Source organism: Pelobates fuscus, chromosome 2, assembly GCF_036172605.1.
Source record: "Pelobates fuscus isolate aPelFus1 chromosome 2, aPelFus1.pri, whole genome shotgun sequence".
NCBI lineage: Eukaryota > Metazoa > Chordata > Amphibia > Anura > Pelobatidae > Pelobates > Pelobates fuscus.
Genome location: NC_086318.1, coordinates 139,311,783 through 139,339,368, shown reverse-complemented (window position 1 = coordinate 139,339,368; position 27,586 = coordinate 139,311,783). Strand labels below are relative to the sequence as shown.

Genomic DNA, 27,586 nt, shown 5'->3' with positions numbered 1-27,586 from the left:
TGGGACAAGGTGCGGAACTACAGGCAGGAGCGTAAGGAGGTTGGGCGGGTATGTGATCATGTGGACACACTACCCAGGTGTCGTTCTCCTTGCAGGTCACGCAGCCCTACACCCGCGGTCCTGAGGCAGGGCCAGGCTGACAGGAGTCGGCGCCAATTGGATGCTCCGGAGCCAAGCATGGCGGACGGAAGGGAAACGAACCCACGGCCTTCTGCGGCTTCGGGCTCAGGCGGTGAGTCAACTGTTGCACCACACGCAGGAACACTGTTGAATTGCTTAAAATCTTTCTTAGACTCATGGGCGGGTGGGGAAGTAGCTTCACCTCAGTTTGGGAGAGTGTGGACGTGTGAGAAGGGCCAAGGGTCGTCGGGGAGGGCCGAGGGTCCGGCACAGGATAGCGAGGTGGGTTTATCTGTGTCTGAAGCTAGTAAGGAGTCAGGGGAGAAGGTTGGTATAGGGGGCGAAATTACCGACGCTGCGCGGCAAAACGTGCACGTGTCTTTCTCTGGCCCATTAGGATGTCATCTGAAATTGGACGTAAAGGAAAAGATTTGGAAGGGTGAGTTTGTGGAGGTTTTTTCCCTCCTCCCGTTGGAGGAGTTTTTAGACATGAAGGAGGAGGACAAGAAGGACGCGAAGAAGGAAGAGGAGGAGAAAAAGCGTAGGTATCAGAAGATTCCCAAAACATTTGGGAACTGGCTAAGGGCCTTTTGTATCCTGGCCAGTGTAATAGGGGAAAAGTCCCCGGATAAATGCTCCCAACTGTTTTGCTATCTAGACGGAATTGGGGAAGCGTACCGGACTTACGGTGGGGTCGCCTGGTGGCGGTACGACGAACAATTTCGCCAGAGGTTAGCGGCAAATCCCAGCATGCGGTGGGATCACATGGACCTCCCCCTATGGATGCGGCTCATGATGGCGCAGAAGGCTGCGCCCTTTCACGGGACGGCCGGTGCGGCCCCTGGGGGACCTGCAACGGCCGGGCAAAAGAAAGGCTTCTGTTGGCTCTTTAATGAGGGCCAATGCAAGTGGGGAACGTCGTGCAGGTTTAAGCACGAGTGCTCCGGTTGTGGGGGGGCCCATGGAGCCAGTCGGTGTTTTAAGCGAGGTAAGTCTGCACCAGGAGTGGGAGCCAATGGAGCGTCGGCCCCCTCCGCTGCCACGGGGGGCAACCCCGGTGAAAATAGGCGAGATGCTACCGTGGCTAAAACAGTACGGTAACCACCAGGACGCCGAATTCTTATGGCAGGGTTTTACGGAGGGTTTTACAATACCGTTTCAGAGTAGGGATGTGGGGAGGTTATGCAGTAACCTCAGGTCGGTGGGGGAACACCTGGGGGTTGTGCGGGACAAGTTGCTGAGGGAGGTGCAGCTGGGTAGGATGGCAGGGCCGTACGCGGTTCCGCCGTTGCCTGACTTGAGGGTGTCCCCGCTGGGGGTAGTCCCCAAGAAGGAGGCGGGCAAGTTTAGGTTGATCCATCATTTATCATACCCGAAAGGGGCGTCAGTAAATGATGACATTGATGAGGCCCTGTGCTCCGTATCGTATGCATCATTCGACCATGCTGTCGAGTTGGTTCGGAGAGCAGGGCGAGGGGCTTTGATGGCGAAAGTGGATGTGGAAGCAGCATTCCGGCTCCTTCCTATCCACCCAGACTGTCACCATTTGTTGGGGTGTTTTTTCGAGGGTAAATTTTTCGTGGACCTATGCCTACCCATGGGTTGCTCCATTTCATGTGCGTATTTCGAAAAGTTTAGCACGTTCTTGGAGTGGGTAGTGCGTAAGGAAACGGCCAGGGGTACAGTGGTCCATTACCTGGACGACTTCCTGTGTGTGGGCCCGGCGGGGTCCGACAGATGCGCCCAGATACTACGGGTTTTTCAGAGGGTAGCGCAACAGTTTGGGATTCCTCTGGCTGAGGACAAGACAGTGGGCCCGACCGAGTGCCTGAGTTTTCTAGGGCTGGAAATTGACTCGGTCATGGGGGAATGTAGGCTGCCGGAGGAGAAGTTGAGGGTGCTCCGCCAGCAAGTAAACGCGGTAAAGGGCGCTAGGAAAGTTACGCTCCGGGGACTGCAGTCCTTGCTCGGAAGCCTTAACTTCGCTTGTAAGGTGATCCCTATGGGTAGGGTTTTTTGTAGATTGCTGGCTAGGGCTACCTGTGGTGTTCGGCTGCCGAGTCACTACATCAGGGTGTCTGTGGGCATGGGAGAGGACTTGGACATATGGGACCGTTTCCTCACTAAATTTAACGGGCGGGTGTTTTTCAGGGATGCGACAAAGGCATCTGGTGACGCTGGGCTGTTTACGGACGCCTCGGGGAGCGTTGGCTTCGGGGCTTACCTTGGGGGCAAGTGGTGTGCCGAGGTTTGGCCTAAGGCTTGGTTCGAGAGCCCCTTGATTAGGAACCTTGCCTTCTTAGAGCTTTTTCCAGTAGTGGTAGCGGTATCGCTCTGGGGCAGGGAGCTCAAGGACAAGAAAGTTATCTTCCACTCTGATAATATGGCAGTGGTACAAGTAATTAATAGTCTATCGGCGTCGTCCCTTCCTGTGGTAAGGTTGTTGCGGCAGCTGGTGCTCTTGTGTATGTCTTGGAACATTGTCTTCAGGGCGCGGCACGTGCCGGGTCTGCTGAATGTGGTCGCTGAAGCTCTGTCTCGTTCGCAGTGGGAGCGGTTTCGGGAAGCGGCGCCGGACGCGCAAGCGAAAGGGCAGGCGTGCCCAGAGGAGATGTGGCGGCTCGGGACGTCGTGCTTGGGCGATACATAAGGAGCTCGCTGGCACCGGGGACTTGGGCCGCTTATACAAAGGTTTGGAGTGAATGGGAGGAGATGATGTCGCAGGCGGGAGCGGGCGATTCCGCAGCCGGTAGGTTGGATACGCTGTTGTGGCTTCTTTGCAGGTTGGTGGCAGGGGGGTCGTCCCCTTCTAGGGTGGAGCGCTACATGTCTGCTCTGGCTTTCCTGTTCAAGTTTAACGGGTGGGAGGACTTGACAAAACATTTTTTGGTGAAACAAACATTGAGGGGATTCAAGAAAGGCAGGAGGTCGGTGGATGCGAGGAGGCCCGTGTCCTTTGCCACCCTTCAAGGGTTGGTGGGGTTGTTGAACGACGTGTGCATATCGGCATTTGAGGTAACTTTGTTTTCTGTGGCTTTCGTATGGGCTTTCTTTGGGGCTTTTCGAATTGGGGAATTGGTAAGCGCCAATAGGTCGGGGACAACGGGTCTCCGGTTCGAGGATGTGGTGGTCGAACAGGACAAGGTCGTGATCTGGCTCCGGCGCTCGAAGACGGACGTCTTCGGAAAGGGTAAGAAAATTGTCCTGTCCTCGCTACCAGGGTCCACGGTGTGCCCGGTGGTATGTGGGGACATGTTTTTGCAGATTCGCCCGAAGGTTGGTGGTTGCTTCTTGATCCACGAGGATGGGAGAGCGCTGTCGCGCTTTCAGTTCTTGCGGGTCTTTCGCATGGGTTTAATGAAATTGGGCTTGCAGCCCGGACAATTTGGTACACACTCCTTCCGTATCGGGGCTGCGACTGAGGCGGCGCGTCTCGGGCTAGGAGAGGTGCGGATAAAGCGGATTGGGAGATGGGAATCCATCAGGTTCCGCGCATATGTAAGGCCGGATAGGTTGGTGTGAATGGAATGTTGTGGCTGTGGGAAACGGGTGCTCTGCCGGATAACTGAATTTGTTTCTTTTCAGGCTTGGTCATTTGGCTGGTGGGTCACTCGTTTGTCTACTGGGCGGAGAAGAGGGCCGCAGTTCGGAGACAAGGCACACAACTGGGTTTTCTTCTGGACACTGTGGACCTTCGGTGGTTTGGTTTTCGGGGTTTCAGCTGGCAGAGCATAAGTGGGGAGATTTTCGGGATGTTATCAAGGGGGTTTGCCCCGGATATACTTTTAATTCACGGTGGGGGCAATGATTTGGGTTTGGTCCCCCAAAAGGTGTTGGTCAGGAGAATGAAGAGGGACCTGGATAGGGTACGGGAACTGGTCCCTGGCGTGGTAATAGTGTGGTCTGAGATGGTGCCGCGGTTGAACTGGAGGCATGCCAGGGACCCGGCGGCTGTGGCACGTTGCCGAGGTAAAGTGAATAAGGCCATGTCTGTCTTTATTAGGAGGATAGGGGGGGTCCCGGTGAGGCACTTAGAACTGGAGGGTATGTTGCCCGGTTATTTTAGGCGGGATGGTGTGCACCTGTCTGAGGTTGGGTGTGATCTCTTAAATTTAGGTTTCCAAGACGGTATCGCTAAAGCCCTATTTATGTGCGGTGGGGGTCGCTCGAGACATTAAGGGATCAAGTCTCTTGCTATGGCGGGATAGGGCTTGGGTAATTGGAAGGTAGGAGGAGTATCAAGTGGTTAGGCTAAAGTTAGGTTGGATTAGACCGGAGTGTTAAATGGTTTGTGGGTTCGAGCTCATCGGTGGCTCCGAACCAGGTGGTGTAGGGGGGTCTCGGTACACCCCTACAGTTAAAAAAGTTATGGATATGGGGCCTCTTTGGTAGGCCATGTGTTATGTGTTATTTGTTATTTATAATGTTATTTATTGTTATTGGTCGGGGTCATTGCCGGGGGTAATTTATGTACGGTGGGGGATGGGGGTAAATTTATATTATGTGGCAATGACCCCAATTTGTTACCTTGTTTATAATAATAAATAAAGCTGTGGACTTTTATATTCCAACAGAAATACGGTGTCTGTAAGTTATTGGGGGTTGGGGTAAACAGCGCACCTGCAGAATAATCGACTGTGCGCATGTCATGAAGCCCATGGAACAGCGCAGTCAGGGGAGTGGGCCTTGACAGAGCCAGGAGTAGGCAGGGGAATAACCAGTTAAAGGGGTGTGGTTATTTGTAAATGGGGGTTGGAAGATAGGAGTATATTAAGCAGCCATTTTATGAGTAAGGGACATTTTAACTAAACTGACACTTACCTGGTAATTGTCCCTCCCACCCTCCCTGTAGTTTTGGAGTTCCCGTTTGGTCACAGCGGCGGGATAGGGCTTGGGTAATTGGAAGGTAGGAGGAGTATCAAGTGGCTAGGCTAAAGTTAGGTTGGATTAGACCGGAGTGTTAAATGGTTTGTGGGTTCGAGCTCATCGGTGGCTCCGAACCAGGTGGTGTAGGGGGGTCTCGGTACACCCCTACAGTTAAAAAAGTTATGGATATGGGGCCTCTTTGGTAGGCCATGTGTTATGTGTTATTTGTTATTTATAATGTTATTTATTGTTATTGGTCGGGGTCATTGCCGGGGGTAATTTATGTACGGTGGGGGATGGGGGTAAATTTATATTATGTGGCAATGACCCCAATTTGTTACCTTGTTTATAATAATAAATAAAGCTGTGGACTTTTATATTCCAACAGAAATACGGTGTCTGTAAGTTATTGGGGGTTGGGGTAAACAGCGCACCTGCCGAATAATCGACTGTGCGCATGTCAGACCTCTTACAAAATAGTACTTAGTACTTAGTACTTAATAGCACTTAGTACCTATATTTCCCCTGACAAGATTGTGATTGACTTCTTATACAAGGTTTTATTTGGACTTTTTGCTGTATTTATCAGGCATAGACTCTTTTGGACTTAATTTTTGGACTCCTGATTATTATTCATATTTTGAACTCTTCTTTGCTTTTTTTATCTTGTATGTATTTTCTCTTATAGGGTGTCTTGTATATGTGCTTGTATAGTTTATAATCAGGGTTTTTTTCAGCTGTGGCGCCGCCTCCTCCTTCACCTTTTTTTTATTCATACAATTAGAAATGACTCTACCTAACTCAGTCACAGTCTTTTTCATTTCAGTGTTTGTTCATCTTTCTATCTGCCAGTCTACATCACTGATTAACAGCAACAATCCCAAATGCACGCAAATTACCTACCTACTTCATTGAAGTAATTCTTACTGACTTTTCCTCATTGTCTGCAAGCCTGTAGTAAGTAATCACTTATTACTATTAAAACTACAAAGCTCCTCAGTGGTTCTAATGTCATAAAACACTGACATCGATGGTTAAAAATGTAATATTTGAGAATAATAAAGGTTTCTCCCAGAATAAGAACTTTACCTCTCACCTGGTAAAACAAGTTTTTGTAGGCCCATAGTAAACTGATATTGATGGCAACCTAATTCATATAAGAGAATTGGTACATGTACCAGCCATGATCATTAGTAGGTAAATAAAGCTTTTTTTTTTTTTTCATGTGAATTACCATGTAGTTTATTAGTTAGACAATGTGCGTGTGGATGACAGCTATACGAGATAATTTATGAGACCCTGTTTTCAATAAAATAATAAAATAATGGTAGGAGTTAACGTAATTAATCGTAAAAACCCTGGTTTCCTGTTCTATAAACTAATGGTAGGGAGGAGTTGACCTACAGGTTAAAGAGACATTTCAGGCACCAACTTACGGTAGTTTTTATACATTTTAGAGCTAATGTAGGCTGTGGTGGCTGGGATGCTTAGAATGTTCCTTTAAGGACAATAATTCAGTAATTGTTAAAACTTTAATGATTGTATCATTTAACATGTTATACAGCAATTCACTACACATGAAAATAAGCATATTCAGTAATTTTTTTGTATTTTTAAGGGCACTTTTACTATTATGGGCGAGAATGCTTTCTTGCTATTAGCAAGAAGGATCATTCCATAATTGTGATCACTAGCTATCAATAGTGCTAACTGAGTCATTGCATGAAGGCCTGGTTGTACACTGAAATGAATCCCAGAAAATAAGTACTTAAAGGGACTCTGTGTATTAAATATGTGTAATTTTTACTTTTTAATCATGACTTTGCAGTTGTATATGTATTTATTTTTTACTTAACATAAACACCTTTTTTTCTCCCTATTTAGACCAGGGCCGTCTTTAACACATGGCAAAAGGGGCAGCTGCCTCGGGCCCAGTCAGTCTTAGGGGGCCCAAAGCAGCTGCCCCTTTAGCCCTCTGGCCGCCGTGGTGCATGCGGCCCGCGTGGAACTACCACCGCAGGCCGCATGATGTGGAAGCTTATCGGGTGGCCAATGCTCTAAGGGCCACCTGACGGCGATGGATTTTCAGGGGCCCAGCCGCTTTGAGAGTGCGACCGGGCCCCCTGTGATGATGTCAGGGTGCTGGGAGGAAGAGACAGCCGGTCACTTCCTCCCAGCATTCACCGGGTGCCGCACGGGAGGAGGAGAAGAAAAGGAGCTAGTCAGAGTGGGTGCTCTGACTACCATCAGCCTGAGCCAGCGTCCTGCATGTATGTATGTGTCTGTTTGTATGTATCTGTATGTATTCATGTATGTGTCTGTCTGTTTGTATGTATGTGTCTGTATGTATGTACGTGTCTGTATGTATGTAAGTGTCTGTCTGTATGTATCTGTATGTATGTGTATGTCTGTGTGTATGTAAGTGTCTGTATGTATGTGTCTGTCTGTATGTATGTGTCTGTTGGTGTCTGTTTGAATGTATGTATGTCTGTTTGTATGTGTGTATCTGTTTGTAAGTGTCTGTTTGTATGTATGTATGTGTGTGTCTGTTTGAATGTGTGGATGTTTATCTGTGTGTGTGTTTCTGTATCTGCATGTGTCTCTATGTGACCCTGTGCATCCGTATGTGTTGCTGTGTGTCCGTATGTGTGTCTTTGTATATATGTGTATCTGTGTGTCTCTGTGTCTGTTTGTATATGTGTATATCTTTATGTGTATATGTTTGTATGTGTATCTGTGTGTATGTTTGTATGTGTGTCTGCATGTTTTTGTGTCTGCATGTGTGTCAGTGTGTATCTGTATGTGTGTCTGTGTATCTGCATGTGTGTCTGTGTTTGTATCTGTGTGAGTGTCATTCTGCGTAATTGAATGTGTATCATTCTGTGTGTATGTGTAGCTGCATGTGTGGCTGTGTATCTGTATATGTGTCAGTGTCGGTATCTGTGTATCTGCATGTGGGTCCGTTTATGTATCTGTATATTATTGTGTGTATCTGCATGTTTGTCAGTGAGTGCATCTGTGCATCAGTGTATGTAGGTGTGTCAGTGTGTATCTGTGTATCTGCATGTGGGTCTGTGTATCTCTCTATGTATGTCTGGACCTGTGCGTGTGTGCATCTCTATGTATGGCAGTGTTTCCATCTGTATGTCTGTTAGTGTGTGTATTTTGTCTCAGTAAGAAATGAGAGGGCTAGGTGTCTGTTTTTTTAAATTTTTGTGGGGGAGTTGATGGCGTGATTGCATGCTAGGAAGGGGAAGGGCTAGGTCAAGGGGCCCCAATCAAATACCTGCCCAGGGTCCAATCAGTATTAAAGACAGCCCTGATTCAGACTAAATGCTCCTCAGCTTCCACTCTGTTATTTCCTCTTCATATCTCAAGTAGTGATGTCGCGAACATAAAATTTTCCGTTCGCGAATGGCGAACGCGAACTTCCGCAAATGTTCGCGAACGGGCGAACCGCCATAGACTTCAATAGGCAGGCAAATTTTAAAACCCACAGGGACTCTTTCTTGCCACAATAGTGATGGAAAAGTTGTTTCAAGGGGACTAACACCTGGACTGTGGCATGCCGGAGGGGGATCCATGGCAAAACTCCCATGGAAAATTACATAGTTGATGCAGAGTCTGGTTTTAATCCATAAAGGGCATAAATCACCTAACATTCCTGAATTGTTTGAAATAACGTGCTTTAAAACATCAGGTATGATGTTGTATCGATCAGGTAGTGTAAGGGTTACGCCCGCTTCACAGTGACAGACCAAACTCCCCGTTTAACGCACCGCAAACAACCGCAAACAGTCCATTTGCACAACCGCAAACTCCCCAGATATGAGTGGTGGCACTGGGCAAGTGGGCACAGTATACGCTGTGAGCCTGATACACACGCTGGCAGGCAGGCAACTGCAATTAGATTACACAGGGAAAAAAAAAAAGCAGACTGATGTTCTAGCCAGTGGTGTATCCTGGTTTTGTGCTGCCCTAGGCAGGACAAAACTCAGGCGCCCCCCTCCCCCGCGCCACCCCCACCCAACCTTTCCCCCCGCCCCGCATTCTAAATACACACACACACATTCACTGACAGATACGCATACACTAGCTAACAGAAACACACACTCGCTAACAGAAATACACACACACACTAACAGACACACTCACACTCAGTAACAGACAAACACACTCACTAACAGACACTCACTAACAGACACACACTCACTCACTAGCAGACACAAACTAGCAGACACACACACACACACACTCACAGGCAAACACACACTAACAGACACACACTCACAGGCAAACACACACTAACAGACACACACACTAACAGACACACACACTAACAGACACACACACTAACAGACACAGACACACACTAACAGACACACACACTAACAGACACACACACTAACAGACAGACACACACACACTAACAGACACACACTCACCCACCCACATTAACAATTTTTTTTTAAAATTTATTTTTAACACATTTTTTTTAAATTTAACACCCCCCCCCCAGCCTCCTTACCTTTGGGAATGCTGGGGAGGGGGGGTGTCTCTTCCTCCCTGGTGGTCCAGTGGCTGCTGGGCGATCGGGCGGCACTGCCTGGCGGGCGGGCGTCCGGCCGGCGAGGGAGCACTTCCCCTGAGCTGTCTGCTCAGCTCCCTCGCGCGCCTCAGAGTGAGGCTGGGAGCCGGAATATGACGTCATATTCCGGCTCCGCCTCCCAGCCTCACTCTGCGGCTGGCGAGGGAGCTGAGCAGACAGCTCAGGGGAAGTGCTCCCTCGCCGGCCGCCCGCCCGATCGCCCACCAGCCCGCCGGCATGTCTGTTAGCCGCAAGGCTTTTTTTTGCCGCCCCCTGGAAAATGCCGCCCAAGGCAAATGCCTTGTTTGCCTCGCGGCTAATACGCCCCTGGTTCTAGCCCTAAAAAGCTTAACCTATTGTAAAAACAGATATGAGTGGTGGCACTGACTGTGCAAATGGGCAAGGCATCCAACCTGACACAGAAGCTGGCAGGCAGGCAACTGCTCTTCTATTACAGTGAAAAAAAAATATTTCTTTTAAATCTAAAGCTTAACCTATTGTGACCCCAGATATGAGTGGTGGCACTGGGCAAGTGGGCACAGTATCCAATGTGAACCTCACACAGAAGCTGGCAGGCAGGCACCTGCAATTACATTACACAGGAAAAAAAAAAAAAAGCAGCCTGATGTTCTAGCCCTAAAAAGGGCTTTTTGGGGTGCTGTCCTTACAGCAGAGATCAGATGAGTCCTTCAGGACTGTAGTGGACACTGAATACACTAGCCTAGCTATCGATTTCCCTATTAAATCAGCAGCAGCTACACTGTCCTTCCTCTCACTAAGAATGCAGCTTCCGGGGGGCGGGGCCTAGCGGTCATGGAGGAAAGACGCACTTCGTGTGAGCTCCCTCAATATCTCACTTTAAGCAGCTAGCAACAAGCGAATTTCACCCCAGAAGGGGATGACCCAGCAATGTTGCTCCTACCTGACCGACCCGACATGCTTAACCCCTTAAGGACCAAACTTCTGGAATAAAATGAAATCATGACATGTCACACATGTCATGTGTCCTTAAGGGGTTAATAGCGGCCAGCAACTCAACAGAGTCTTACTTACCTCCGCGTGGCAAGTGTGGCCTGGTGCTCACCGGGCGGGAGAGGCGGCCGATCTCCCGATCCTGGGATGCCCAGGAGCCACTACTTCCCGGCAGGAGCTCCGTTAACCCCCCTCGGCCTGGGGTTATCCCGTTCCACCCCTGAGAGGCTGTCTGGAGCTAATGGACGCACAGAGCACAGCCGCCCAGGCTGACATACTCATCTGCGACTCTCCCAATATGGCGGCAGCCGCGTGTCCTCCTGGTACCAGCAAAGCATGGCAGGATATTGAGTCAAAGCTGGACAGACTCTTTAATCAATTTTGGAAGCAAATAACAAGCAGGAAACCCCAACAAGCTCCACACCACAGCCCCAACAAGCTCCACCACAGCTAAGCGAAGCAGTCCCCATTAAAATCCACCAACGCAAAAGGCGTCAAAGACGGGACCAGAGGCACAAACAGAAATGCAGAGCCTGCCCCACGTCAAGCACTCGCCTCCACCTTAAGCCACCACAATCCCGCACCGGACGTGAAGCACCACCGGGACAGATCCGACCACCCGACAAAACAAGCTTCCACCACCTCAAGCCGTGAACCCGGCACTCAGCCAGAGACTTGCCTTTGTTGTTCCAGGTATCAGGGACTCCCAGGGTCTGCACCTGGCGCCCAGAAGGGATCGGATGAGCACAAGCAGTAAACAGCAGCCTGCCAAGCATGTCCCACTATAGCCGATCCTCCACACTATGCCTTTGATCACATGAACTGCTCTCTGCACATTAACTAATTGTAAAGCAGCAAGCGTTTAAACATGTCATTATTTCACCTCCTAAAGAGTTTATTGTCGTAGTTCCTTACATGCCTTTACCTTAACCGTTCATGTATTATGTTATTCACTAGTCTCATCTCATGGGGCGACTCACACTTGATTTATAACTAGTGGTGGAGCTGCTGATATAAATACACAGTTGATAATGTGCAACAGAGGTGGCTCTAGACTTTATGAGGCCTTAGGCGAAACTCAAACATGAGGCCCCACTAACAAAAAAGTGTCACATATACACATTGATGCACAGTTTACCTGTGTATGTGCCTGAGAGTGTGTCTGACAGAGAGTATCCTTGTGTGTGAGAATGTATGTCTCTGTGAGCATGTTTGCGTTTTTGTCTGAGACTGAAGTGTGCTGTGTGTATGGCGGGTGATGGTGTGAGGGGGGTGATGGTAAGAGGGAAAGGGGGGTGATGGTAAGAGGGAAAGGGGGGTGATGGTAAGAGGGAAAGGGGGGTGATGGTGAGAGGGAGAGGGTGGTGATGCTGAGGGTGGTGAGGGAGGGTGATGCTGAGGGTGGTGGGGTGGTGGGGTGTGGTGAGGCTTAGGGTGGTGGGGGTGCTGAGGCTGACGGTGGTGGGGGGTGCTGAGGCTGGTGGGGTGGTGAGGCTGAGGGTGGTGAGGGGGTGAGGCTGAGGGTGGTGGGGAGGGTGGGGAGGCTGAGGGGGTGGGGAGGCTGAGGGTGGTGGGGAGGGTGGTGAGACTGAAGGTGGTGGGGAGGGTGGTGAGGCTGAAGGTGGTAGGGAGGCTGAGGGTGGTGAGGCTGAGGGTGGTGGGGAGGGTGGTGAGGCTGGCTGAGGGTGGTAGGGAGGGTGATGAGGCTGAGGGTGGTGGGGAGGGTGGTAGGGAGGCTGAGTGTGGTGGGGGGTGAGAGCCTGCCTTTAGTCCCTGGTGGTCCAGTGGGCTCCCTGGTGGTCCGGTGGCCACTGCTGCCGGTCTGCAGCTCCACAGAGCTGCAGACCATGTAATCTCGCAAGACCATCAGAGCGATGCCGTGGTAACCCGTGGCAACGCTCTGATTGGCCGGTTTTCGCGAGACACATGGTCTATAGCTCTGCTCATTGCGTAGCTGCAGACCGGTGTCTGCGGTGGCTGGCCAGGCAGCCAGGAGGGGCCTCGCACCCGGCAGCATACCGGGCAAGCCGCCAGGCCCCCTCATTGTGTCAGGTCCTCGGTCAGTGACCGAGGACCTGACACAGTCTGCCCACAGGCGGTTTAGGCAGCCGTGAGGCCCCAGCCAGCGCGAGGCCTTAGGCAGCCGCCTAAACCGCCTAATTAGAGAGCCGCCTCTGACGTGCAAGCTACACCCTAAACATGACAGCCATCTTTCACAACAATGTACTGCTATATACTCATACCCTCAGTGCAACTAGCCATGATATACGCACGTTCAGCCTAGCATGCTCAAATATAACACACTTCTGTCTAAAAAAAAAAAAAAAAAAAAAAAGAATAATAAAAAAAAAGAATGCAGCTTCAGAATTAATCTAAAATGTATGCTGTCTAGGAGGTGGAAGGGTCTGGGAGGGAGGGTCTGCTGCTTATTGGCTTGAATGTGTCTGCTGACTATGAGGTACAGGGTCAAAGTTTACTAAATGATGACGAATGGGGGCGGACCGAACATCGCATATGTTCGCCATCCGTGGCGAACGTGAACAAGCTATGTTCGCCAGGAACTATTCGCCAGCGAACCGTTCGGGACATCACTATTTATACATAAATATATAGTATATATATTTATGTGTGCAATTTCATTCTATGTGTATTTTGATATTAATATATATACTATTAATATGTATAGAATGAATGTATAAATATATATTCTCTGATCTGCATATCTGTATTTGTATTTTAAATGTATATATACATATATAATAATATAGGTGGGTTCTACACTAATTCCAACATGGTAGACAAAATATATAGTGTTAAATAAATTTTATTAATCTATTGATTAAGAGCATTGTGAATATATATACTGCAAAATTAATGTGATAAAAACTAAATTTAAAAAAGGTAACCACAGGAAAGTATACATTTTTGGGAGGTTTTGGGTAATAATGTCACTTTAATTATACTTTTAATTTGTTATATAGCAGATATATGATATGCATTATGAGTATATACATCAAAGCACTATCACTCAAGAAAATACCAAAATGTCTTAATAACTCAAACCTTTTTAGATTGTATTCATATTAACTTGTGTTCCATATATAAATATTTGATGTTAAATTAAATATTTGCTACTAGTCCCCTATATAAACCATGAGATGCCAGGATGATTATTTTGTCTATTTTTTTCTACTTGAAAAAGCTTTGCAAGGCGAAACACGTTGTAGATACATTTTATTTATTTATACTAATAAAGGAACTTTTTTATACCTTCTTAATCTGGCATCCTGATTTCACCATCTCAAACGAAGACTAACACATCCTAGATGGGGATTATACCACCAACGCCCTACTCATCGAGCAGTAAGCCTGCTCAAATAAATGTGAGTACATCTCTTATATTGTGAATTATCTTAAAGTTTTATTTCTACAGAGAGCACTATATTTGCCATTTTTTATCTTTCCGGTCTGAAACCTCTATCATTGCAAAAATCTGAAGAATCTACCTACCACATACATCCCAGAAGTGGAAATTATTCCACTTCCCACCATACACACAGCTGGACATATATCTGGTAAATGTGAGTAGAATAGACTCTATATAGAATTTAATATATATCTTACTATATACTGTACCATTGGAGTCTTCTCTCTATTGTCTTACATGTACTTCTGGAATCACAAGAAATCTACCTCCAAGAACTTTTGATTTTATCCAGTTTGGCTGTTCCCTTCACGCTCTGCATGAGGACCTCCAGTGTCAGATTTTCCCCAAATAATGCTTTCCTATGGGGAGATCCTAATTATTATTATTATTTTATTATTTATATAGCGCCAGCGAATTCTGTAGCGCTGTACAATAGGGGCACTAACAGACACGTAATTGTAGCCAGACAAATGGACACACAGAAACAGAGGGGTTGAGGGCCCTGCTCAATGAGCTTATATGCTAGAGGGAATAATGCAAGCTCAGCCACTGCCGCGCATGCACATTAGGTCTCCACTGTCGGTGGACGTCGGCAGGGGAGGAGCGTGGGCAGAGCTGAGCCAGTACCGAGGGACATCGGTGCTGGACCTAGGTAAGTGACTGAAGGGGTCATCACTTGGATCTCATTATCGTTGTTTCTTTCTCTGACTCTGCCTCTTCCCCCAACCACTCTCTGTCGGCGTCCCCCAAGGTTCTGTCCTTGGTCCCCTACTGTTATCTATCTATACTGCCTCCCTTGGTAAACTCATCAGCTCCTTTGGCTTCCGTTATCATTTCTATGCAGATGACACGCAAATCTACCTTTCCTCTCCTGATCTCTCTCCGCCCATTTTGACTCGTGTCTCTGACTGCCTCTCTGCAATTTCCAACTGGATGGCTGCTCACTTCTTTAAACTCAACCTGTCCAAAACAGAACTTTTGGTCTTTCCTCCCTCAAGTGTTGCTACTCCCATGTCTGTCTCCCTCCAAGTCAACGGCGCTACCATCACCTCTACCTCGCAGGTTCGCTGGCTGGGTGTTCTTTTTTACTCCAACCTCTACTTCACCCCTCATGTCCAATCAATCGCCAAATCCTGTCACTTCCATCTCAAAAACATACCGCGCATCCGCCCCTATTTAACGCCGGAGGCGGCTAAGGTGCTGGTCCATGCTGTTTTTCTCTCTCGCCTTGACTACAGCAATCCCCGTCTTAGTGGTCTTACATGTTCCTAGATTGCACCGCTGCAATCTATAATGAATGCAGCGGCGAGGCTCATTTTCCAGTCCGCTCGCACCTCTCACGCCTCCCCGCTCTGTTAGTCCCTGTATTGGCTTTCAGTTAGATATAGGGCTAAATTTAAAATTCTGGTGCTTGCTTACAAGTCCCTATATAATGCAGCTCCAACCTACCTATCCTCCCTAATGCACAAGTATGTCCCGTCGAGGCCCCTGCACTCTGCCGAAGACCTACATCTATCCTCTGTCCATACTCCCACCTCTGGTCCTCGCCGCCAAGATTTTTCAAGGGCTGCACCTCTGCTGTGTAACTCCCTTCCCTTCTCCGTAAGGCTTTCACCCAGTGTCCACTCATTCAAAAAATAATTGAAAACTCACTTCTTTAAGAAAGCATATCAATTAAACTGTTAGCAGGTTTTTACCCCCCCCCCCCTTCCCCATGACTCCTCTCCTGCAACTGTCAAAAATTACCTGCTAAGCCCTCAGTGAATACTTTTCTAACAACCTACTTTGTACCCCTACTTTTACCCTTTGTATCACTATACCCTACTCCCTCTAGCATGTAAGCTCATTGGGCAGGGCCCTCCACCCGCTCTGTTCCTGCATGTCCAGTTGTCTGGTTACAATTACATGTCTGTTAGTCCACCCATTGTACAACGCTACAGAATCTGATAACGCTATATAAATAATACAATAATAATAATATATTTAGGAAGATGGGGGGGGGGGGGGTTGGGATAGGAGCAGGGCGACTAGATGGTGGTTTTAACACTGTAGGATCAGGAATACATGTTTGTGTTCATGACCCTATAGTGTTCCTTTAATAAACACATTACATTTAAAGGCAATGCCATTGTGTAATGTAATTTGCTTCATGACCATGACATTTACAATTTTCCAGACACATACACATAACTCTACCATCTCCTGATGGTGACCCATATTTTATGTTATCGGTATTAGTATCTTTTTAAATATACAATGATAGAGTTAATATTATAAGAAAATAATTCCTACGAATTTACACAAACTGTATTTTTGATAAATGTTGGCATGTATGAATTTGTTAAAATTAAGTCATTTAATTGAAAGTTATTTATGTGGTTCCAGTAGTGATGACAACATTGATTTTAGTGTCAGTGCAATGAGGTAGGATGTCACTAGGAGTATGGGTGAATGTGCTTGGGTTTGAATCCTGCCTTACGCTAACCTGGACATTCATGCTGTTACACACAGTCAAATCACAATCAAAGTACAATGTTCCATTGATAAGGTTGTAATTGCAAACATTGTGACTTTTCTGAAGCCGCTGACCACCTTGTAATAGACTGTGTGACAAGATGTCAGGATCGTTTTCAACAATTGGACATTCAAGATCTTTTATGTGCAATAGCTGGATTGATTTCCCTATTTTATTATCTGGTCCTGCACATTCAATTTCCGAAACCTGTGTTAAATCCTGGTTCTCCTTTATCCACTTTAGAAGATAGGACAGTGAACAGTCGCACAACCATGGATTATCATGAAGAACCAAAGAGTACATGTTGTATAGTTCATCAAGCAGTCCTTCTGGGAGCATGGTTAGTTTGTTATGATGGAGAACAATGACATTTAAAGACTTTATGTGGCTAAATACATTGCTATCAATGAGACTAATGTTGTTGTTGTCAAGGTATAAATGGGTGACTGAATCCAAGCCGTGAAAAATATCCCCTTCTAGCTTTTCAATCTGGTTGTATGACAAGAAAATCTTTTCAACTTTAACTAAGTTGGAAAAAATGTTTTCTGGAATGGTCTTCAACTTGTTTTCAGACAATGATAGTATGGTTAAATTTTTCATGGCATCAAAAATTCTAATGGGAAGGACGTTAATTTGGTTTCTTTCAAGGGTTAGCAAGGAGAGGCTGGAGAGAGATGCAAAAACTTCAGAAGTAAGAGTTTTAATTGAATTGCTCATGAGATTTAATTTCTCCAAAGAAACCAACATTTGAAAAGTGTACTTAAAGATAGATGTAATATAGTTCCCATTGAGTGTTAGCTCTCTGAGTTCTCCAAGATGTGCAAATGTATCTGGATATAGATTGTGTATTTGGTTATTATTAAGTTTGAGAATTCTGAGTTGTTTAAGTGGTTGAAAAAGATTAAAACGTAATGTTTTGATTTCATTAGAACTGAGGTTGAGTTCTATCAGATTTAATAAGTTTTTGAATGCATCCTTGCAAATAAACGAGATGTTATTTCCTTGTAACGAGAGCACTTCCAACTTCTTGTTATTAAGAAATAGTCCACATGGAAGAATTGATATGACATTATAGGTAATGGTGAGTTTCTTAAGTTCAGGTAGCTCATCAAATAATCCAGACCTCAATTCTGATAGTGGGTTGGCTGAAATTTCCAGGTCTCTAAGGTTAAGCAAGTGAAACGCGTTTTCATGTATATATTGTATGTTATTTTTCATGAAAACCAGTTTGTTTAACATTTCATATGATATGATGGTTGCGTTGCCAATCATATCTATAGAAGTTTCCAAAAACATGAGTTCCGTGGCATTGATTGGAATATCTTTGGGAATTTCAGTAACTGATTCACCAAAACAGAAAACATTGGCTTTTTTAAAACAAATACATGATGTTGAGCAACTCAGTGCATACCAAGAATGAAGAACTATGCAGCCACAGATGATGCTGAGTCTCATCCACATGTTCCTTAGCTGAAATTATATTAACAGTCATTATAAGGAGTTATAGCATTTTAAATATGTCCAACCCAGACTATTTAACCAAGTTCTCATCCCAGTTCTTGTGATTTCCCTCTCCTCATCCACTTTATTCTTTGTTCTTCCCTCAAGGATTTGTGAACACATTTTGCAATGTTGTTCAACCCAAACTCAACTTTTCCCAACTCTCGCCACCAGTCTCAAACTTTTCCCATACTGTTTCCAATTTGGATTACTTATAAGGGGAAGGGGGCACCAGGGCACTCATAGTACCATAACCACTACATCACACTGGTTATGGTGCTTGGAGTGTTCCTAGAAGATTCCTCAACTGTGAAAAATACATCATCTCAAGCAGTAAATGCTTATTCCCCTCTCTTCTATAAAAATATAAAATGCAATAAAATGATCTCAACCATGAGAGGACCACGATAATAATTTTGTTAATAGATAACAGTATAAAAGTCATTTATCTGTGCTTTGTATGAAAAACTATATCTTCTGCCCGGCTTAGGGTAACTTTTCTATTGTTTTTATGGCTCACACAAGCACATGTAAAATATGGGGCTGTTTCACAGAGTAAAGATAAAGATGCAAACTCAAAAAGCATAACAAACGAGCAATCACATTTATAGATATAACACATTTATATTTTTGTATCTGTTGATTTATAATAACTAATGGATTAAAGGTGTTTTAAAAATGTGTTCAAAGTCTGCAATTCAGTCTAAATTTTTGCACATATACATTAACATATTAAATTTTATTCCCAAGTCTAAACATTTAAATCTTTTCTCTGTAGGTTCATTTTAATTATCGCTGCACTAAGCTCTTATTTAAATTGGTATTAAAACGACCAGGTTTATTTACTAAAGAGGGAATTTAAAGTGCATTTCAAAGTAAATGTCACGTTTTAGACCAAAGTAGTAAAACTGGAAGCATAGCTGAGAAAATGTTTTCAAATTCTGCTATTTTTGCCTTAAATGTAAATTTCTCAGTGAATTCACTTTGAATCTTCACTTTAGTAAATAACCCTGTATGTAAAACAAACTGGGAGCAGGGCTTCGAGATTCCATATTTTTAATCAGGTTAAAAATATATTTTTTTTAGAAGTTACCAATGAGAGCTCAATGTAACCTAGAGTTTACTCCCACTGCATCAAGGTATGATTTATAATAATACATTAAGTCTCCATATTTTACAAGGTGCATTTGCCTGATAACAACTGAAATAAAAGATCTGCTATTATGTGTGCAAATCATCTCTCTGGAATACTTGAGATTTTGGTATGCAGAGAATGTATTTAATGGAAAATACATAGTAAAATGGGATAAATACATACCATGGTACTGGGATGAAAATACAGCAAGCACCTTATCACTCAGTGTAGACTCTGAATTCCTGGTAGGATAAGCACTTGCGAAATATTACTGGAATACACAGGATCTGATGAAGCACTTTTCTACTGGGCGGAGGGGACGGTCAGCAGCAAAGATAACACGTATTTAAAAGATTGGACATCAAAACAATATTTCTACTTTTAGATTTCCAAGCAGAGTTGAGAAATATTCTTAGCTAGTAAGGAGCTGGAATGGCAGTTTTTTCAACTCATTGTTAACTGGACAAAAATGTCATTGACAGAAAAACAAAGCAAAAATGAATCTATATATTTTTTTAAGCAGTAGTATAGTAAACAGGAGTCATGGAGTGGACACTTTCAGTATATAAACTAAGTTACATAAAATGGTACATAAAAATGAGTGATAAAAAGTCACAACTGGTGTAAGTTAAAACGAAGTAATATTGAGTGATGTGAGCTGATGTGGATGCTTATTCTCTCTATCCCTGCTCATTTATCCCTGAATTTTAAGTCCTAAAGCCAACAATATCTTAATGTTTTTACCTGTTACTATCTCTTAATTGGGAGGATACCTAAAAAAGGTACATTATAGTTGACTATGAGAATATTATTTCTGGTTTCCTTTTGAATATTAAAGTGGAAAACAGACTCATGTAGACTTAGGGGATTGGCCTAAATATATTGCCAAATCTGACATCATGCACTGACTGATAACACAGAGTCAGTTGATACAGGTATGAAAAAAATGACAGATAATTAAAGAGCATAGTATTGTTACGACAGAAATTAGCAGATAAATGATAAAACAGGAAGTGTAAAATGGAGGAGGAGGGAAAACATTCAGAAGAGAAGGGCATAGACTAAATGTGCGGAGGTAGGGGATCATAGAAAGACAGAAAAGGAGAGGGAAAACAAGTATTTGGAGACGGAAATGGAAAACATATATGCAAAGAAGCAACGGCAAGTATTGCGAGATTAAGGGGGGAAAAACATAGATGTCCCCAAGTCTCAAAAAAGCAGATAGAAAATACATTTTAATTAAAGCATTGCAAAAAAAATCCCATCTTCTTATCGACATTTGGGTGGGTTCTTAGGGGAATATAACCCTATTAATTCAAACTGTAGTCAACCCCTTATAGGCAAGGGAATTGCTTATCCCTTGGCCCTTGATAAATGTCTTGATCTGTAGTCGAACCAAGTTATACTTCATTAAATAGATACCAGCTTCATTCATTAGGAAGAGATAAAGGATGTAGTAGGCATAGGTGATGCAGTGAGTGCAGGGGGGGAGGGGGCATAGGGGCCTGTAGTGGGAGCAGGGAAGGCATACAGGCTGTAGTAGGGGCAGGTGGCATAGGGGTTGTAGTGGGTGTAGAGAGTCATAGGGGCTGTTGTGGGCACATGAAGGGATAGAGGAAATTGTGGGTGCAGGAAAGGACTGGGGCAGTTGAGGGGGCATGGTTGGATAGGGACTGTAGTGGTGGCAGAGAGGGATAGAAACTGTAGTGGGTGCAGAAAGGCATAGTGAGTGCAGAAAGGCATAGGGGCTTTAGTGGGTGAGGTGGATAGGGAGATATAGAGGTTAAGTTGGGTGCAGGAATGCATAGGGTTTGTGGTAGGTGCAGGGGGCATATGGGCTGAGTTAGGTACAGTGAGGGCAGAGTGACTGAGGTGGGTGCAGTGAGGGATAGAGGCTGTGGTGGGTGAGTGGGTACAGTATAGGGATAGAGGTTGGGGTGGGTGCAGGAAGGCATAGTGGTGGATGTACAGGGCCATAGGGACTGTGGTGGATACAAGGAGGGACAGAGGATGTGGTGGGTAGAGGGGAGCATAGGGGCTGTAGTGAGTGTAGGGGGCATAAGGGCTGTAGTGAGCACAGTAGGGCATAGGGGCTGAGGTGGACCCAGGGGTTATAGAGGGCTATAGTGGGCACATGGAGGGGTAGAGGAAATTGTGGGTGCAGGAAAGGATTGTGGCTATTGTGGGTGCAGGGGTGGATAAGGACTGTAGTGGTTACAGGGAGGGATAGAAGCTGTAGTGGGTGCAGAAATGTATAGTGGGTGAAGAAAGGCATAGGGGCTGTAGTGGGTGAGGGGGGTAGAGTAAGATATTGAGGCTGAGGTGGGTGCATATGGGCTGATGTGGGTACAGTGAGGGATATGCGTTGTGGTGGGTGAGAGGGTACAGAGAGGGATAGAGGTTGGGGTGGGTGCAGAAAGACAGTGGTGGGTGTAGGGAGGCATAGGGGCTGTGGTGGATACAAGGAGGGATAGAGGATGTGGTGGGTACCGCCTTGGCGGTACTTAGTGGCTGTATTGGGCACATGGGGGGCATGAGCCCAATACTGTACTATAGGGCCTGTATTGGGTGCAGTGAGAAGTAGGGGCTGTAGTGGGTGCAAGGAAGGATAGGGACTGGTGTGGGTTCAGGGAGAGATAGAAGCTTTAGTGGCTGCAAAAAGGCATAGGATCAGTAGTGTGGGTGGAGGGATAGAGGTTGAGGTGGCTGCAGGAAGGCATAGGGGCTGAGGATGTTGGAGGGGGCATAAGGACTGTGGTAGGTGCAAGTAAGCTAGTGGGTGCAGGAAGGCATAGTGGCTGAGGTGTGTGTAGGGGATGCATAAAAGCTGTATTAGATGAGGTGGGCACTTGCAGAGGTTGGCAGAGTACACGCTGTAGGCCTGACACCCGCTTGCAGACAAGTAACTGCTATTCAATCTATAACAGTGAAAAAAGTTTTTTGGTTTTAAATGCATGCTATTGTGACACCAGATATGAGTGGCAATGTGCACTTGCAGAGGTTGGCAGAGTACACGCTGTAGGCCTGACACCCGCTTGAAGACAACTAACTGCTATTCAATCTATAACAGTGGAAAAAGTTTTTTGGTTTTAAATGCACGCTATTGTGACACCAGATATGAGTGGCAATGTGCACTGGCAGAGGTTGGCAGAGTACACGCTGTAGGCCTGACACACCCGCTTGAAGACAACTAACTGCTATTCAATCTATAACAGTGAAAAAAGTTTTTGGGTTTTAAATGCACGCTATTGTGACACCAGATATGAGTGGCAATGTGCACTTGCAGAGGTTGGCAGAGTACACGCTGTAGGCCTGACACCCGCTTGCAGACAAGTAACTGCTATTCAATCTATAACAGTGAAAAAAGTTTTTTGGTTTTAAATGCATGCTATTGTGACACCAGATATGAGTGGCAATGTGAACTTGCAGAGGTTGGCAGAGTACACGCTGTAGGCCTGACACCGCTTGAAGACAACTAACTGCTATTCAATCTATAACAGTGGAAAAAGTTTTTTGGTTTTAAATGCACGCTATTGTGACACCAGATATGAGTGGCAATGTGCACTGGCAGAGGTTGGCAGAGTACACGCTGTAGGCCTGACACACCCGCTTGAAGACAACTAACTGCTATTCAATCTATAACAGTGAAAAAAGGTTTTTGGTTTTAAATGCACGCTATTGTGACACCAGATATGAGTGGCAATGTGCACTTGCAGAGGTTGGCAGAGTACACGCTGTAGGCCTGACACACCCGCTTGAAGACAACAAACTGCTATTCAATCTATAACAGTGAAAAAAGTTTTTGGGTTTTAAATGCCCGCTATTGTGACACCAGATATGAGTGGCAATGTGCACTTGCAGAGGTTGGCAGAGTACACGCTGTAGGCCTGACACCTGCTTGCAGACAACTAACTGCTATTCAATCTATAACAGTGAAAAAAGTTTTTGGGTTTTAAATGCATGCTATTGTGACACCAGATATGAGTGGCAATGTGCACTTGCAGAGGTTGGCAGAGTACACGCTGTAGGCCTGACACACCCGCTTGAAGACAACTAACTGCTATTCAATCTATAACAGTGTAAAAAGTTTTTTGGTTTTAAATGCACGCTATTGTGACACCAGATATGAGTGGCAATGTGCACTTGCAGAGGTTGGCAGTGTACACGCTGTAGGCCTGACACACCCGCTTGAAGACAACTAACTGCTATTCAATCTATAACAGTGAAAAAAGTTTTTTGGTTTTAAATGCACGCTATTGTGACACCAGATATGAGTGGCACTGTGCACTGGCAGAGGTTGGCAGAGTACATGCTGTTGGCCTGACACCCAGACGCTTGCAGACAACTAACTGCTATTCAATCTATAACAGTGAAAAAAGTTTTTTGGTTTTAAATGCATGCTATTGTGACACCAGATATGAGTGGCAATGTGCACTTGCAGAGGTTGGCAGAGTACACGCTGTAGGCCTGACACCCGCTTGAAGACAACTAACTGCTATTCAATCTATAACAGTGGAAAAAGTTTTTTGGTTTTAAATGCACGCTATTGTGACACCAGATATGAGTGGCAATGTGCACTGGCAGAGGTTGGCAGAGTACACGCTGTAGGCCTGACACACCCGCTTGAAGACAACTAACTGCTATTCAATCTATAACAGTGAAAAAAGTTTTTGGGTTTTAAATGCACGCTATTGTGACACCAGATATGAGTGGCAATGTGCACTTGCAGAGGTTGGCAGAGTACACGCTGTAGGCCTGACACCCGCTTGCAGACAAGTAACTGCTATTCAATCTATAACAGTGAAAAAAGTTTTTTGGTTTTAAATGCATGCTATTGTGACACCAGATATGAGTGGCAATGTGAACTTGCAGAGGTTGGCAGAGTACACGCTGTAGGCCTGACACCGCTTGAAGACAACTAACTGCTATTCAATCTATAACAGTGGAAAAAGTTTTTTGGTTTTAAATGCACGCTATTGTGACACCAGATATGAGTGGCAATGTGCACTGGCAGAGGTTGGCAGAGTACACGCTGTAGGCCTGACACACCCGCTTGAAGACAACTAACTGCTATTCAATCTATAACAGTGAAAAAAGGTTTTTGGTTTTAAATGCACGCTATTGTGACACCAGATATGAGTGGCAATGTGCACTTGCAGAGGTTGGCAGAGTACACGCTGTAGGCCTGACACACCCGCTTGAAGACAACAAACTGCTATTCAATCTATAACAGTGAAAAAAGTTTTTGGGTTTTAAATGCCCGCTATTGTGACACCAGATATGAGTGGCAATGTGCACTTGCAGAGGTTGGCAGAGTACACGCTGTAGGCCTGACACCTGCTTGCAGACAACTAACTGCTATTCAATCTATAACAGTGAAAAAAGTTTTTGGGTTTTAAATGCATGCTATTGTGACACCAGATATGAGTGGCAATGTGCACTTGCAGAGGTTGGCAGAGTACACGCTGTAGGCCTGACACACCCGCTTGAAGACAACTAACTGCTATTCAATCTATAACAGTGTAAAAAGTTTTTTGGTTTTAAATGCACGCTATTGTGACACCAGATATGAGTGGCAATGTGCACTTGCAGAGGTTGGCAGTGTACACGCTGTAGGCCTGACACACCCGCTTGAAGACAACTAACTGCTATTCAATCTATAACAGTGAAAAAAGTTTTTTGGTTTTAAATGCACGCTATTGTGACACCAGATATGAGTGGCACTGTGCACTGGCAGAGGTTGGCAGAGTACATGCTGTTGGCCTGACACCCAGACGCTTGCAGACAACTAACTGCTATTCAATCTATTACAGTGAAAAAAAAGTTTTTGGATTTTTAAATGCACGCTATTGTGCCACCAGATATGAGTGGCACTGTGCACTGGCAGAGTACACGCTGTTGGCCTGACACACAGACGCTTGCAGACAACTAACTGCTATTCAATCTATAACAGTGAAAACAAAAAATTGTTTTTAAATGCATGTTATTGTGACACCAGATATGAGTGGTGGCACTGGTCAAGTGGGCACAGTATCCACTGTGAGCCTGACACAGAAGCTGGCAGGCAGGCAACTGCAATTAGATTACACACAAAAAAAAGCAGACTGATGTTCTAGCCCTAAAAAGGGCTTTTTGGGGTGCTGTCCTTACAGCAGAGATCAGATGAGTCCTTCAGGACTGTAGTGGACACTGAATACACTAGCCTAGCTATACATTTCCCTATCAAATGAGCAGCAGCTACACTTTCCCTCCTCTATCTAAGAATGCAGCTTCAGAATGAATCTAAAATGGATGCTGTACAGGAGGTGGGAGGGTCTGGAAGGGAGGGTCTGCTGCTGATTGGCTGGAATGTGTCTGCTGACTGTGAGGCACAGGGTCAAAGTATAGTCAATGATGATAAACAGGGGGCGGATCGAACCGCGCATGTGTTCGCCCGCCGTGGCGAACGCGAACACGCTATGTTCGCCAGGAACTATTCGCCAGCGAACAATTCGGTACATCACCATCTGTCAGTGAATTTGTCAGTGAATGTATGTCTGTCGGTCAAAATGTGTCAAATCAGTGAGGGTTTGTGTCTGTCAGTAAATGTATATGCATCTGAGAGTGTGTTTCCGTCAGTATGTGGTTGTGTCAGTGTGTGTCTGTCAGTGAAAGTGTGTGTTGGCTAAACAGTGTCTGAGGCAATGAGTGTGTGTAGTGTATGTCAGTGAGTGTATATCAGTGTATGTGTATGAGTAAGGGCATGTTGTCAGTCAGTTAAAGTGTGTGTTGATTAAACAATGTGTGTGCCAATGAGTCTGTGTATGGTCGATGAAAGTGTGTGTGCTTAAAAGGATGAGGTGCAAATACGTGGAGTCCTAAGAAGAAGAGATGGGGCCTTGACAGGAATGAGTGGGGCAAATTTAGATTAGGGGGGTGTCCAAGTTTAGTAATGCCTAAGTCAACACAAAACCAAAATACACAACTACACTTTGGTCCAAGGATCTCGACTTACCCGATGCAACAGCTCCAACACTGGTATCATCAAAACGTGACTCATCTCCATGGATGAGGGCAGTCCTGAAGGAACTCTTAGTGGGTCTCCAAAATTTTTTTTTAACCATTGTGACTTCACTCCACAAGGATCCACAAGGCCTGACAGGCCATCTTGGTGCTTTGGAGAACACTTCTCTGCACCCAACAACTCACCTCACTCCAGCAGGTGATATAGGGTATGCATCAACATCATGCAACATTTGCGAGACACTTTGCAGCCCTAGAGGATATGGTGAGGAAATAATTAAAGGGTAATTTCGGAGGACATTCCGAATGCAGAATTACCAGATTTCTTACATCATTTGCTGGTCGCCTTCTTGTCTCCTAGACAAGCCAAAGCTGTAGTGTTGGACGTTTTCTTCTATATCCCCAGGCCAGACAGGGCCCCAGCCACAGTGCACAGGACTTAGTAATGCGCTTTCAAAAAAGCAGGAATAAAGCTGCAATCTTAGTAGCCATCAATAGGAATTTTCCCTACAACTTTGAAACAATGTCTCTTACCTTGTATGCAAACCTCTCTGTTGGTACATAGGCTTGGCAGAGGTCACTACGGCGATTCACAAAGCTCCTCTGAAAACATTCTATTCGCTATCGATGACAAATGTCTCCTACTCTTCATGTACTACAGGTGACTCCTCATATCCAATTCAGAATCTTCCAGGGGTGACAGCCCGACTGGCAACATTGGGATTTCCATACGACCTTTTGAGCCAGACTGGTCCTAGTACAACCAACACATCCACAGATAAGACCCAGCGAATACCATCACATTCACCCCACGAAAGTCCATTTCAGACACGTATGCTGCAGTTACTACACTACATTTTTTTAAAGGCTTGTTATGTAAGCCTAAATGTATTCTTCATCAAGACCAACACTCCACCCTGAGTCTCAAATATTTCTTAATAACTCGTTTTACTGCTTATTTTGGTAATGAGGCGTAACTCTAACCAGTTACACTTTACATATATTACATAAATTTAACAGATTTTATAGTATATACATAGTATACCGTATTTTTCGCTCCATAAGACGCACCTCACCATAAGACGCACCTAGTTTTTAGAGGAAGAAACCCAGAAAAAAAATATTCTGAACAAACTGTCCCATAGTGTTTCTTACTATGGGACAGTTTGTACAGAATATTTTTTTTCTCCCCTGTCCCATAGTGTCCCGCCCCCTTCCATAGTCTTCTCCTCTCTCCCATAGACTTCATCTCCCCCCCTCCCCATAGACTTCATCTCCCCCCCTCCCCATAGACTTCATCTCCCCCCTCCCCACAGACTTCATCTCCCCCCTCCCCACAGACTTCATCTCCCCCCCTCCCCACAGACTTCATCTCCCCCCTCCCCACAGACTTCATCTCCCCCCCTCCCCACAGACTTCATCTCCCCCCTCCCCACAGACTTCATCTCCCCCCCTCCCCAC

General features: G+C 45.4%; 1 protein-coding gene across 1 annotated transcript; it reads right to left on the bottom strand.

The window, feature by feature from the left end:
- Nucleotides 1-16,061: 16,061 nt before the first annotated feature.
- On the bottom strand, nucleotides 16,062-19,798 carry LOC134585623 (carboxypeptidase N subunit 2-like). Its single transcript, XM_063441071.1, has 2 exons — nucleotides 19,307-19,798; nucleotides 16,062-17,958 (listed from the first exon to the last, which is right to left on the bottom strand). The coding sequence occupies exons 1-2, from the start codon at nucleotides 19,307-19,309 to the stop codon at nucleotides 16,345-16,347; spliced, it is 1,617 nt and encodes a 538-aa protein (XP_063297141.1). The 5' UTR covers nucleotides 19,310-19,798; the 3' UTR covers nucleotides 16,062-16,344.
- Between the last annotated feature and the right edge of the window lie 7,788 nt (nucleotides 19,799-27,586).